The 11,854-nt window shown below is 39.8% G+C and overlaps 1 protein-coding gene across 1 annotated transcript in view; it reads left to right on the forward strand.

Moving 5' to 3' along the window:
• The window catches only part of IFTAP (intraflagellar transport associated protein), a 39,872-nt gene that overhangs the window by 5,535 nt on the left and 22,483 nt on the right, over window positions 1-11,854 (forward strand). The window contains exons 2-3 of the mRNA XM_071808612.1: window positions 6,295-6,447; window positions 6,594-6,645. Coding sequence (XP_071664713.1) covers window positions 6,345-6,447; window positions 6,594-6,645 — 155 coding nt within the window. The 5' untranslated portion in view covers window positions 6,295-6,344. The remainder of the gene's footprint in view (window positions 1-6,294; window positions 6,448-6,593; window positions 6,646-11,854) is intronic.

Consider the following 11,854-nt stretch of genomic DNA (forward strand, 5'->3'; position numbering starts at 1 on the left):
TATCTGAGTGCTTGACACAGGCTGATTCTTGTTTCAGTCTGTGATCAAAGATCTACTGGCAAAAGAGGCACAAATATTTAAGTGAAAAAAATTCAACCGTGAATTGTGTCTTATTTAATGTTTTACATTCATTTTATTCTCCTTCTGCCAGTTGACTTGCTTTATCTTTAGAAATTGTTTTTCCAATTACTGTGGCTGAGAAGATGGAGAAATTAAAGTTTGTTGGCAACAGCATGTCAGCTTTGGATAAGAACATGGCCTGTCCAAGCTGGTCTGCTGTAACTGTCAGGGACAAACTGCTTTGGAGGAGGTGCAGCAAGTAGCTTCAAAATAATGTGTCTACGAGGTGGGAAAATCATGTTCAGAACTGTGCAGGTCATAGCAAGAATATCTAGGATTTGCATCCTGAATTTATTCGGCAGACAACCCATGCAAAAATGAATAAATAGACTTTCCTTCATAATTCTTATTTTAATAACATTGACATAGGCAGTATGTTTTCAGCAGGTTGCTCACTGTTATGGAAATGCTTTGTTTCACACTTGATTTTCTTCTACACCTCATTACTTAATATGTGGTTTATGTCTTCTTCATCCCAAATCATTCCAAATTGCACTGAGGTATTTCCAGGCTTTTCAGTACGTTTTCTGCCAGTAAAACACAGTAATCTCTGAGCTGGAATGTAGCTGGCTCCTTGTGAGTTGCAGTAATGCATTCTAGCTCAGCAGGGAAAGGTAGGCCTGCCTTATTCATTTCTGTAGGGTCAGCCAGCCAGAATGCAAATATTCTGGATATTTAGCTAAAACCCATGGGCTGAAACCTGTGAAAAAATGACACAGGGAGTCCAGCATTCTACAGTCTTCAATTTTCTGTCTCATCTAAAAACATCAGTAAACAGTATTTAACATGTGAGGGACAGGGCTTTATTTGGAGTCCTCATCTAAAACAGTTGATTGAACCCAGAAGTGCTTTGACTATCAAATCCAGGATGATTGCATTCCAGTGTGCAGTGGCTACTCCTGTCATAGGCCTTCAGGTGCTCTTTAGAGGGAGCAGTGGTGTTGAAACCATTGGAAATTTCTTAAAAAAAACCCTACTCATGTGTAGGACTGCCATAATAGCTCTGAAATCAAACGGGATCAATGTGCTTGCTTGCAATTAGAGCCCTTATATACATATATATATATGTTTCCCTTAAAAGCCCATAGAAGCTAGGCACAAGAGGCACATGTTTTTGACCATTGCAAAGGTTGTCTCTGAGGCTCAGTAATGCACTTACGCAACCAAATGCAGCTCCCATTCTCACAAATTGCTGATGCCCTTAAGGCCTCCTGTTGAAGGCAGTGGCAAACATCCAGTTGATTTAAATAGAATTAGTTGTTGCAGATTACATTGAATTGAGAGATGCTGCAAGAAACCTCATCTGAAAGTTTTTGTCCTTTGTAATTGGAACTTGTTCTTTTAGTTTGTTCCCATAGTTCAGTTGACCCACACCTGCTTGGGGCCAGAGCTTGCTGCCATCAGGTTTACTCCAGGAGCTCTGCCTCCCTGCAGGTGGTGGGTAGTGTGGAGGAGGAGGGAGAAAAGTAGAGCAGGACAGTAGAGCAGGGAGGGCTTTCTTTTGCAACTGTAGTTTTGCAGATGTCTAGACAAGAAGGAAACAGTTGTCTGTTCTGGGAGGTGGGTAACGTTCCTGTGCTGCCCCACTGAAAATGTTTTATGTCTTTCTCGGGCCAGGAACTCCCAGAATCACTTCTTTCACTTGGCCAACTTTTGAAGTGCCAAACTGGGATAGTGGACAGTCCATAGCTAGCCACAAACATTTATTAAGGTCAGGCTTGAGTTCCAGATTTGCATGCCTCTGCACCATGAACACTGATGAGGGAGATGATTGTCCTGCCCTATTCTGCTCTGGAACGACCTCACAGGGAGTACTGTGTGCAGTTTTGGACACCACACTAGAAAAAGGATATAAAACTACTGGAGTGCCCAGAAGGGGGCCACAAATTTGTTGAAGGGTTTAGAGGGGAAGCTGTATGAGGAGCAGCTAAAGTCACTTGATTTGTTCAGCCTGGAGAAGAGGAGACTGAAGGGAGACCTCATTGCTGTCTACAGCTTCCTCATAAGGGAAGGAGGAGGGGCAGGCATTGTTCTCTTCTCTGTGGCGACCAGTGATAGGACCCAAGGGAATGGCAGGAAGATGTGCCAGGAGAGGTTTAGGTTGGACATTAGGAAAAGATTCTTCACCCAGAGGGCAGTGGAGCACTGGAACAGGCTCCCCAGGAAGGTCGTCATGGCTCCAAGCCTGACAGCATTCAAGAAGAGACTGGACAACACCCTGAGACCTATGGTGTGGTGTGACATGTGTGGTTACTGTGCTAGCTCTATAGCAAAAAAAGATAAAGCATTGTCCAGCAGTAACAGAGTATGATATGTAAAAATAATGTATTTGTGTTCAATCTGATTTGTGTAGACAGTAGTTATAAAATCTTGACAACAGCTGTATCTAGTGACGTTTTCCATGAACCTCTGAATATCCCTGTTTTTATTGAGAATGACTTTTAGGAGAGCAAATTCATAGTGTGGAAACCTGACTTTAACTTATTCCAGAAACACTAGGGAAGTATTTTTTTTTTTTTTCAGAAAAATAAAATTATGTGAGGTTTTAGTGAATTTGTAGAAAGGATTAGCTTATTGTTGTTTCCATTTAAAATTCAGAATCTTGATTTTTCTTTCTTTGCCTGTGTTATATTTAAAAGAAACACAATAAAGCATTTAAAAATGCACCATAAAACAGGAAGCCTATATTCCACCACATTTTCTATTTAATACACCTAATAACATGCTGATACTCACTTGCACTGCCTTTGTGATTCAGTACAGAGATTTCTGGTTTGGCTTAAACTGCTGGGAAGAAGACTACATTTTAAGAAATAAAATTGATTTTGCACAATTTGGATGAATGAGCAGGAGTGAAATGCAAAAATAAGAAAGTATAGTTGCTGCTTGAATGCATCACATAGTGGTATTTGGCTCTAATTATCCAGGGCCAGCATGGAGAAGGGGCCAGATATCCTTGCCATGCTTTCTTTGAAACCTCCAAGTTAGTTTGATGACTTTTGGGAAAAAGAAGATAAGATTTTTATTTCAGTAGTAGTTACTCTCTGGCAGAACAATGCAGCCCTTTCATTCTAGAGGTATGACTGTATCCAGTTCATAAATTGTGGGTGATTCCAATCCATTGTTGTACATTGTTTTCTTTTTTTCATAGAGTCATAGAATCATAGAATGGTTTGATTTGGAAGGGACCTCAAAGATCATCTGGTTCCAACCCCCCTCCATCAGCTGGGTCACCTTCCACTAGATCAGGTTGCTCAAATGCCCAGCCAGCTTGGCCTTCAACACTTCCAGGGATGGGACATCCACAGCTTCTCTGGGCAGCCTGTTCCAGTGTCTCAGCACCCTCATAATGAAGGGTTTCTGCCTTATCTCTAGTTGAAATCTAGCCTCTTTCAGTTTAAAGACATTACCCGTTGTCCTATCACTACATGCCCATGTAAAAAGTCCCTCTCCAGCTTTCTTGTACCCCGACTTTAGGTACTGCAAAGCTGCTATAAGGTCTCTGCAGTCTTCTCTTCAGGCTGAACAACCCAAACTCTCTCAACCTGCCTTCATAGGAGGGGTGCTTCAGCCCTCTGATCATCTTGGTGGACTCCTCTGGACTCACTCCAATGGATCTGTGTCCTTCTTATGTTGGGAACCGCAGAGCTGGATGCAGTACTGCAGGTGGGGTCTCACCCGATCAGAATAGTTGGTGGGGGTCTCATATAGTGATGCCTGTAATAACTATATTTACTATAGGAGAGCTACTCTGGATTTACTGCTTTGACTTGGGTAAAAATTTGGCCTACTTCCTGGTTAAAAAATCTGTTAGTCTTGAGAAAGTAGTCTTTTCCCATGCTTGGAATATCCAGGGAATTTTTTCTGCCTTTTTTTTTTTTAGAGTGATACTGTTTTGATGATGCTTCTCCCAATGCATACATATTGAAGTGCATGCTAGATGAAAATATATAGGCTCAGTGACATACATGTTTAAAACCTTTAAGGATAACTTCCTACTCTCCATACATAGGGAGATTTCAGGTATTAAATGTTATATTCTAATAGCATCCAGTGCTTGCTTTTTCATGAGGGTGATGTTCAGGATTTTACGATCAGAGTTTGGCTAAAACTTTGTTAAGTTGAATTCACCACTGCATTTCCTAGCTAACTGTGATGAGTCAAAAGCTGGTGTTTATCTGAAGTCTATTGCTTGTCTACAGCTTAAGAGGTAGAGGATATTAAAATCTGAAGTTTCCCAGGTTCTGTAGGGAGCAGAGGCTGCAGAGCAGAGTGAGAATTGAGCTATACCATTTTGCTGACACCTGGTCTGGATACTTAATCTTAGACAGATGACCTGGTGGCTGTAGAACATGGCATTCACTGAGAAAGTTGCCATTCAGCTTGGGTAAAGATACAATTGTTTACCCAAATTGCTTATCAATTTTCTAGCTTTCTAGAGCATTTTAGAGTAAAAAAATCTAAGCTTTATTGCCAGCCCTCCTCTGATTTGTTTATGTCATTTAAGCTCTTGCTGACTCCGTTTTTTAATCTGTTATTTGGTATAATATTTGCTTGCTCTTCCTCATGGGACTATTGTGAAGTTTATTTCATTAGTTTTTCTAAAGGACTTTGAGATCCTAGATGCCAGATGCCAAAGAAAACCAAAATGGTTATTACCATTTTCTTGATTAAATATATGCATTTTTTTTCCTTTGCACTAGCCTTACAAATCACTGCAGACTTTCATATAATGAAGTTTACCTCAAATAACAACTGTAATGACTGAACAATAATGAGGAGTAGAAGGCATTGCGTGCCTCTGAAACTACTGTAATTTGCATAAACCACTCTGGGAGTCTGGTGAATTATATTCTGCTTGGTCCGTCCGCAGATTAATACTGGTTTGTTTTTTTGTAAAACATTAGAAAACTTCAACTTTAGGTCATGTGGGCTTGTGTGTAAACACATACATATCTTTGGAACATTAGTCTTCTTTACAAGCTGGCAATCCAACAAATATATACCTTGGCATTAGAAATCATGTGCTGTTTTCTTGCTGGGCTCTAAACAATTTTTGTTCCATCTTATTTAAGTTAAAAATTAGATTTGCAGCCTTTCCTTAGTGTAGGTGATTGGAAGTTTTGCTGAAGAATTAAGTTTTCATTCCAAAAAGGTGCTTTTTCATGCTGTGGTAAATCAAGAGAAGAAACATGGGAACACATGAAAATCAGGCACTTAATGTATAATGTATTCTTGTATCTTTATCACGTTTATGTATGTAAACTAGTTATTTTTTAGTGAAGTTGCCACCGTGTGGGACAATGTGGCTGTTACATGTGTCTACGTCCTCATCTTTGTTTTTCTGCTTATAGCAGTCTGGTCCTATGTGTACAAAAAACTAGTAATACTGTTAACTATTTGGCATCACACAGCTGTTAAAATGTATTTACACAGCTTTTATAAGTGAGGGTCAGGGTTAACTTAAGCATACTTCACTGAGAGCTGCTTCAGGGCCATTACTTCCCCTAGAGTCTGGTGAAGTGATGAAGATGGGCTGGAAGGCTGTTGCTATGTGACTGAAGAGTGGAGCTTTCAGGTCCAGAAAAGCCTTGGTGGGGTTCTCTCAGCTCTCCGCGTTTGTTCCCTTCTCAGGGGTGGTGCTCACCTTCTACATGGCTGCCCAACTCCATCATACCCTCTCCATCCTATGTATTGGCTCAGCGTAAACACACATCTCATCATGATTTAACATGCTCTCCAAAATCTGGGTTTAGTGGTTTTGATGACACAGTGAACAGCGCACCTGCAGAATGATGGATTCAGTCCAAGTTTTGAATGTACAAGTGTCCCAATTCTTAAATCAAGCACACAAGTGGTGTTACTGTTTCTGCAAAGACACAGGGGTCCTAAGACTAAAGGGCAGTGAACACCACTGAGGGAGGCTGGGCCGTATTACCTGAGGACATACATTTCAGGCAGAGGTGATTACAGTCTCTCCCTCTGCACTTAAAATGACTATGTTCACTTGAATTTTGGGGGGAATGTTGTGTGGAGTCCCATTGACAATATCAGAACTTCACAAGAAGAGAAGAAAAAATTTACATTCTGGTGCTCATCTGTGTGAATTAGGGACTTGTTGGTTAATTTGTTTTCTGCCTACAGGTACATAGAGCTCTTTTCTTTCTATTACAGAAGCAACCTACTACGGCAGATCTGCCTGTTCGACTGTCAAGTTGTGGATCATGGGAGAACAACTGTCAAACAACAGCATCCTTGATCAATTTAGTGATAGCCATGAGCAGTCATATGAAGAGTTTCTAAATACATTCACTTATCTTTTGAAAGGTATGTAACTCCCCAAATCTCCCATTAGAAATTACAACCAGAAGGGAAGGTAAAAAGAAGAGCAGTAGTATTTTAGTGGTGTTCTGCTACTTACTTGCTTTGTGGCCTTAGGCAAATCCTTTTGATACTTTTGTTTCTCCTGTAAGCAGTAGGATCCCTGAGGACAACTTGCCTTAGCTTGGTTCACAGACTGCTAAGGTAGGTCAGGTGTTTAACCATGTTTTGCTTGCCTTAGGCATGTGGGGGAGTGTGCACTATTTGGAACGATGGGCTTTTCCTAAGTATGTTCTGCATTGTTTTGCTAGAGAAGTTCCCATAAAAGAAGAAGAGCCTAAGGAAAGTGCTTAATAGTATGAGGTGGCCTAAAATTATAGGTGTGCAATTTGGATACTTCCACAGATTTACTAATACTGGCTCTTTGTGTTATGCCGTTATGTGTGCCAAGCTAACAGATTCCAAGGACGAAGGCACATCAGGACATCAGGTTAGGACAATTACACTGAAACAGTCTCATACTCTGCAGATAAATAAAAGGTGGGGCTTAACCTTGATCTGACCACTGCTGAATTACAGGCACTTCAGATCTGGATCCAAATTCTGTAGCTCAGGTTCATTGCTTTTGACCATGTTAAGTCAGGTACTATAAAAATAACTGTGAGCTGCTTATTACTCACAATTCTCTTCACCACAGCTTTGCACTAAAAATGATGTCCTCATCTTATTGCAAAAGAACTGTATTTTTCAATTACAGCATGTGGCATGCTCCGTTGATTGGCATTCAGAAGTCTGTCCTGTCCTTGTGCTTGAGGCAGAACTAAGTGTCAGTCACAGGCACTGAGTAGAAAAAAACAGTGGGGAGTCGAAGCTGCCATAGAAGTAATTTTGTGGCAACCTTCCGTCTCCTCCCAATAAAAGATGGAAGAGAAAGAAGACACTGAAGGATGAGATAGGAGGATTGAAAATTAGGTTCTTGGTCTTTATGTATGATTGATACACTAGGGATAGCTCCTATCTTAGAAGCATACTGCATATCATGATGCTACTTGCAAAAAGGCTCAGTGTGTATTTCAGTCACTTTCATTGTCACTGTGGCATCTGCCACTAAAACTGTATAAGAAGCAGAGCTTTAGCTGAATGAAATGCTTAGAAATGCAGTTTCCTATGCTAGTGTAAACAAAACAGCTCAGCCTTCTTTCCTCCTACCTTCATTTTCCTTTAAAAATACCCAAAGATGTTGGTTTGCATTATGAACTAATGACCTGCAAAAATTCCACTCAAAGCACAAGGCATTTTAGCATCAGAACAGTGCAAGATATTTTATAAAATATCAAATCACTAGTTTATTATTTTTGCATTTGGAAAATAGTCATTTGATAGCTTAATAAAGACTGTCTGCAAATAGGCTGCATGTGGGAACAGCAGGATGTGTGGCTCCAGCTAAAGGGCCTTGGGACAGGTTATACAGAAGTATGTTTTTTATGAATGTAAGGAGTGATAGCCCAGGCCAGTGAGAATGGTACCTAGGGTCGGAAAACCACCCCCATATGTATGATGTGTGAATGTTGGGCCTGGGCGTGTGAATGAGTGGGTCAGAATGCCGCCCACGAAATATGCATGGGAACGTGACTGAAAACAGTCACGAGTGTGGTGTGTTTGGGTTAACATTTTTTGAAAAAACATCCTGTCTAACCTCTTAGTCCAGGTCCATATCTGTAAACCTATAAATTGAGAACTGTTAATGAAAGTCAGCTCAGCCTGGCTCTGCTCTCGCTGCGAACAAGAACTTTGTGTCTGTGTGTCTGTATGCGTCGTTCCTCATCGCTGCAGCTGCAGAAATTTTCACATTTATGTATGAGTTTAGATATTTACTGTGGGGTCAAGTAAATTCTAGAATAAAATCAAATTGAATAATTTTGGTTAGAAGAGACCCTCAGGATCATCAAGTCCAACCATAACCCAACTCTAGCACTAAACTGTGTCCCTAATAACCTTGTCTAAACACCTTTTAAACACCTTCAGGGATGGTGACTCTGCCTTTTCCCTGGGCAACCCATTCCATTGCTTCACCATCCTCTCAGTCAAAAATTTTTTCCTAATATCCAATCTGTACCTTCCCTGGTGCAACCTGAGGCCAGTTCCTCTTGTCCTATCACTTGCTACTTGGGAGAAGAGACCAACCCCCTCCATGCTACAGCCTCCTTTCAGGTAGTTGTAGAGAGTGATGAGGTCTCCCCTCAGCCTCCTTTTCTCCAGATGAACAGCCCCAGTTCCCTCAACCACTCCTCTTAAGAATTGTGCTCCAGCAACAACCAAGTGAAGTAAATCACTTGAGCTTGCTGAGCTTCCCTGCCCTGCCTGTGTAAACTGCCTGTGCACACTGCTGCACTAACTGCTTCACCCCTGTTAGCTGGACCTGTTCACTGTCTTACTGGTCACCTACACTCCCTAGGAGGGCATTTAAATCTCCCCCAGTTGTTCTGGCAATGCCCCTGCCATGTCAGCCCCTCTCGTGAGATCAGCTGCTTTCACGGTGATTCTCTTGGGATCTCCTTCTTGTGTCCTCAATCCATGCCCAGCTTTGGCAATTACTGTAGCCACTGCTGTGCATGTCGATTCACCACGTTTAGATCTCCTGCCATTGCTCTGTAGCTGCTGCTGTGCTCCTCGCTTGCTGCTGATATTCTGACTGTTTTTAGATTACCTTTCTGAATTTGGCCTGATAATCGTGTTGATCCGCACATTAAATCTTTGTACAATGAGCCTTCATGTCAGAATTTGCTTAGTTAGATATGGAGATAGCTATTGGTATACACGAATAACCAAGCTCATTCAGTTGTGTGGGTGAATATATAGGAGCACTTTAAAAAGAATTCCTTGAAAAACATCACTATGTGATAGATTTATTTTTGACTGTTGCAACACTGGAAACAGAAGACACACAAAAAACTGTTAATAGTTGGATTGTACTTATTTCACAGGGTACCATATTCATATAAGGTGATTTTCACTGGTGCATGAATTTGTTCTAGTTCTCTAGTTGAGATTGGTAAGCTATTTTCTCCTGGAGTTTCTACATTATTCTTGAAAGCATCTCAAAAGAATCTGATTTCCTAATGAATGTTTAATTTTTCTTCATTATTTAAATTTACACTCAGTGAAATTGAAAAGAGTGTACCTCAAGTCCAAAAACCTAAGCATCTTTGACTGTTCTGACCTATCTAAAAAGAACCCTTTGAGGTTATAAATGTAGCCTGGAGTAAACCCCTGTGAGCACATTAGGGTCTTCTGCTGACAGAATGGTTCCATTCCTGTAAATATGGGAAACAGTATTAATGAATTTTTGCATTCCTGACTTTCATTGGCTTTTTAAGGTTTGCTAGTATCCTAAGCAAGAAAATAATGTTTTTAGAATGTTGTCTTCTTATCTGATTGTGAGATACTACCTTTGACTACTCTATAGAGTAAGAATAGAGATCTTATTCTTCCTTGTGTTATTTGAAAAGATTTTATCTTAGCTCAAGTAGAACAAGATTTGGAGTAAAAATAAGGTCCTTCTAAATTCTGTGTAATTCATGTGATATGCAGTTTAGAAGTAGACTCGACAGTGCTAGATTAGTGGTTGGACTCAATGATCTTAAAGGTCTCTCCCAACCAAAACAATTCTATGATTCTGAGATGCTATGTGTATGATTTAAGTAGCAGATACTTTATAACTTAGTTGGACCATAAATTATATCTTTGAAATAGGAATTTAATCTTCCTGCTTTTAGTATTCCTGAAGCAACAATGATTCTGTTTTTTGAAGTGTGCTTGATATTGTGACAGAGTGAGGATTCATAGACTAATTGACAAGTAAATCCTATAGCAAGCCTTTTACCACTCTTCTAGTAGATCTAATGGAACACAGATAAACATACTTAAATGTAATTTTAAAACTCTGAGCTCAGCATTTTAAACTTACATACTCCAACAGAACATGGCCTATATATCTCAAATGCATAATATTTAAAAAACTATGGGAGCACTCCTTCCGTGGTTGGAAAAAATTTTAACCCTTTTCTTTGATTCTGTAGTGGATGGACACTTGAGGGCTAGCTTAAGATCCTAGTAAGTCTCTTAGTTTTCTTACATACAGCATCCAACGTATGGTTTTTTGTCTTAAATTAATAAATAGGTGAAAGAGCTGGTGAACCCGTGGGAATATAATTTAGTAATTAGAGCACAGGTCCAGAAAGATGAAATCTTTCATGCTTGCTGTAAGGCTTTGCAGAAGTTTTCAGCATCTGGAAGAAAAAAATTACCACCTCTTGTGCAAATCCAAAGCAAAGATATTGGTAATTGGAATCATTTTATTATTAATTTACTTTAATACATTAATTTGTGCTGCTCTTAGAACCACTGAACCCCCTTATGCTTATACCAAGTTACATATTTAGTTTTGTTAGTTCATTTTAGCACTGAGTATAGAAACAATCTGATAATAAAACAGCTAACTGGCATTTGCTTTGAGGTTGTACAACTCCACTATGTTTTTAAGTCCAAAAAAATCCCTTAAGTGTGTTTTCTTGATTGTGCAGTTGAAGAAGCCTCATAAAATTTTGATTTACAAAGGAACTGATGACACAGTTTTCTGTAGATGTTGTCAATCTTTGTTCTCTTCAGAACTAAACACTTCCTAGAACGAGTGTGGACGAAATCTCATGGAAATAGACCAAATCCCCACTTTTTTAAAAAAAGTACCACACAAGGCAAGAGGCTCTTTCAAATCTAAGGAAGAGTGTTTGAAATCTGGTGGAGAGAATTATGATGTCCAAAATTAGAAGCAACATCTGCTCATTTTTCTAAACTCAGCAGAAGATTTGGAAATTCACTGGATCATAAAATATCTCCTTTGACCTTCTAAAAAAATATAGGAAAAAAAAAAATGGTCCAAGCTTCACATTTTTCATCTAGATTTCAAATTACTCCTCTTCCACTTGTGAAAATATGTTATCCATGATCAGCCAGCTGGATATGAAAATGCTGCCATGAATAAATTTCTTATCCAAACCCAAGTTTAGATTAATAGTTTTTCCATGGTCCTGGGTATTTGACCACTGGAATTAAATTGAGTCCATTCCTACTTTTAATTTTGCTTGGCAGTGCGTTGAAGTCTGAGGGCATTGATCAGACCCATCTCTAAGCATACTGAACCTTGGATATATAATTTGTAGCCTCAGTGCAGTCCTTTTGATGCTTGTGAGCCGAGCAACCTGTCAAGTGGCAGAAGTTGGAAAGTGGAAGACCACTTCTCTACTTCCAGGTGGCATGCAAGAGCCTTATTCTGTGTTGCAATCAAATTAATTTAATTCCCCAATGAAAGCTGAGTGATCTATTTAGTTCAAAGTCCATTTGATGGTAGCTGTCT

The sequence above is a fragment of the Patagioenas fasciata genome, chromosome 5, assembly GCF_037038585.1.
Source record: "Patagioenas fasciata isolate bPatFas1 chromosome 5, bPatFas1.hap1, whole genome shotgun sequence".
Taxonomy (NCBI): domain Eukaryota; kingdom Metazoa; phylum Chordata; class Aves; order Columbiformes; family Columbidae; genus Patagioenas; species Patagioenas fasciata.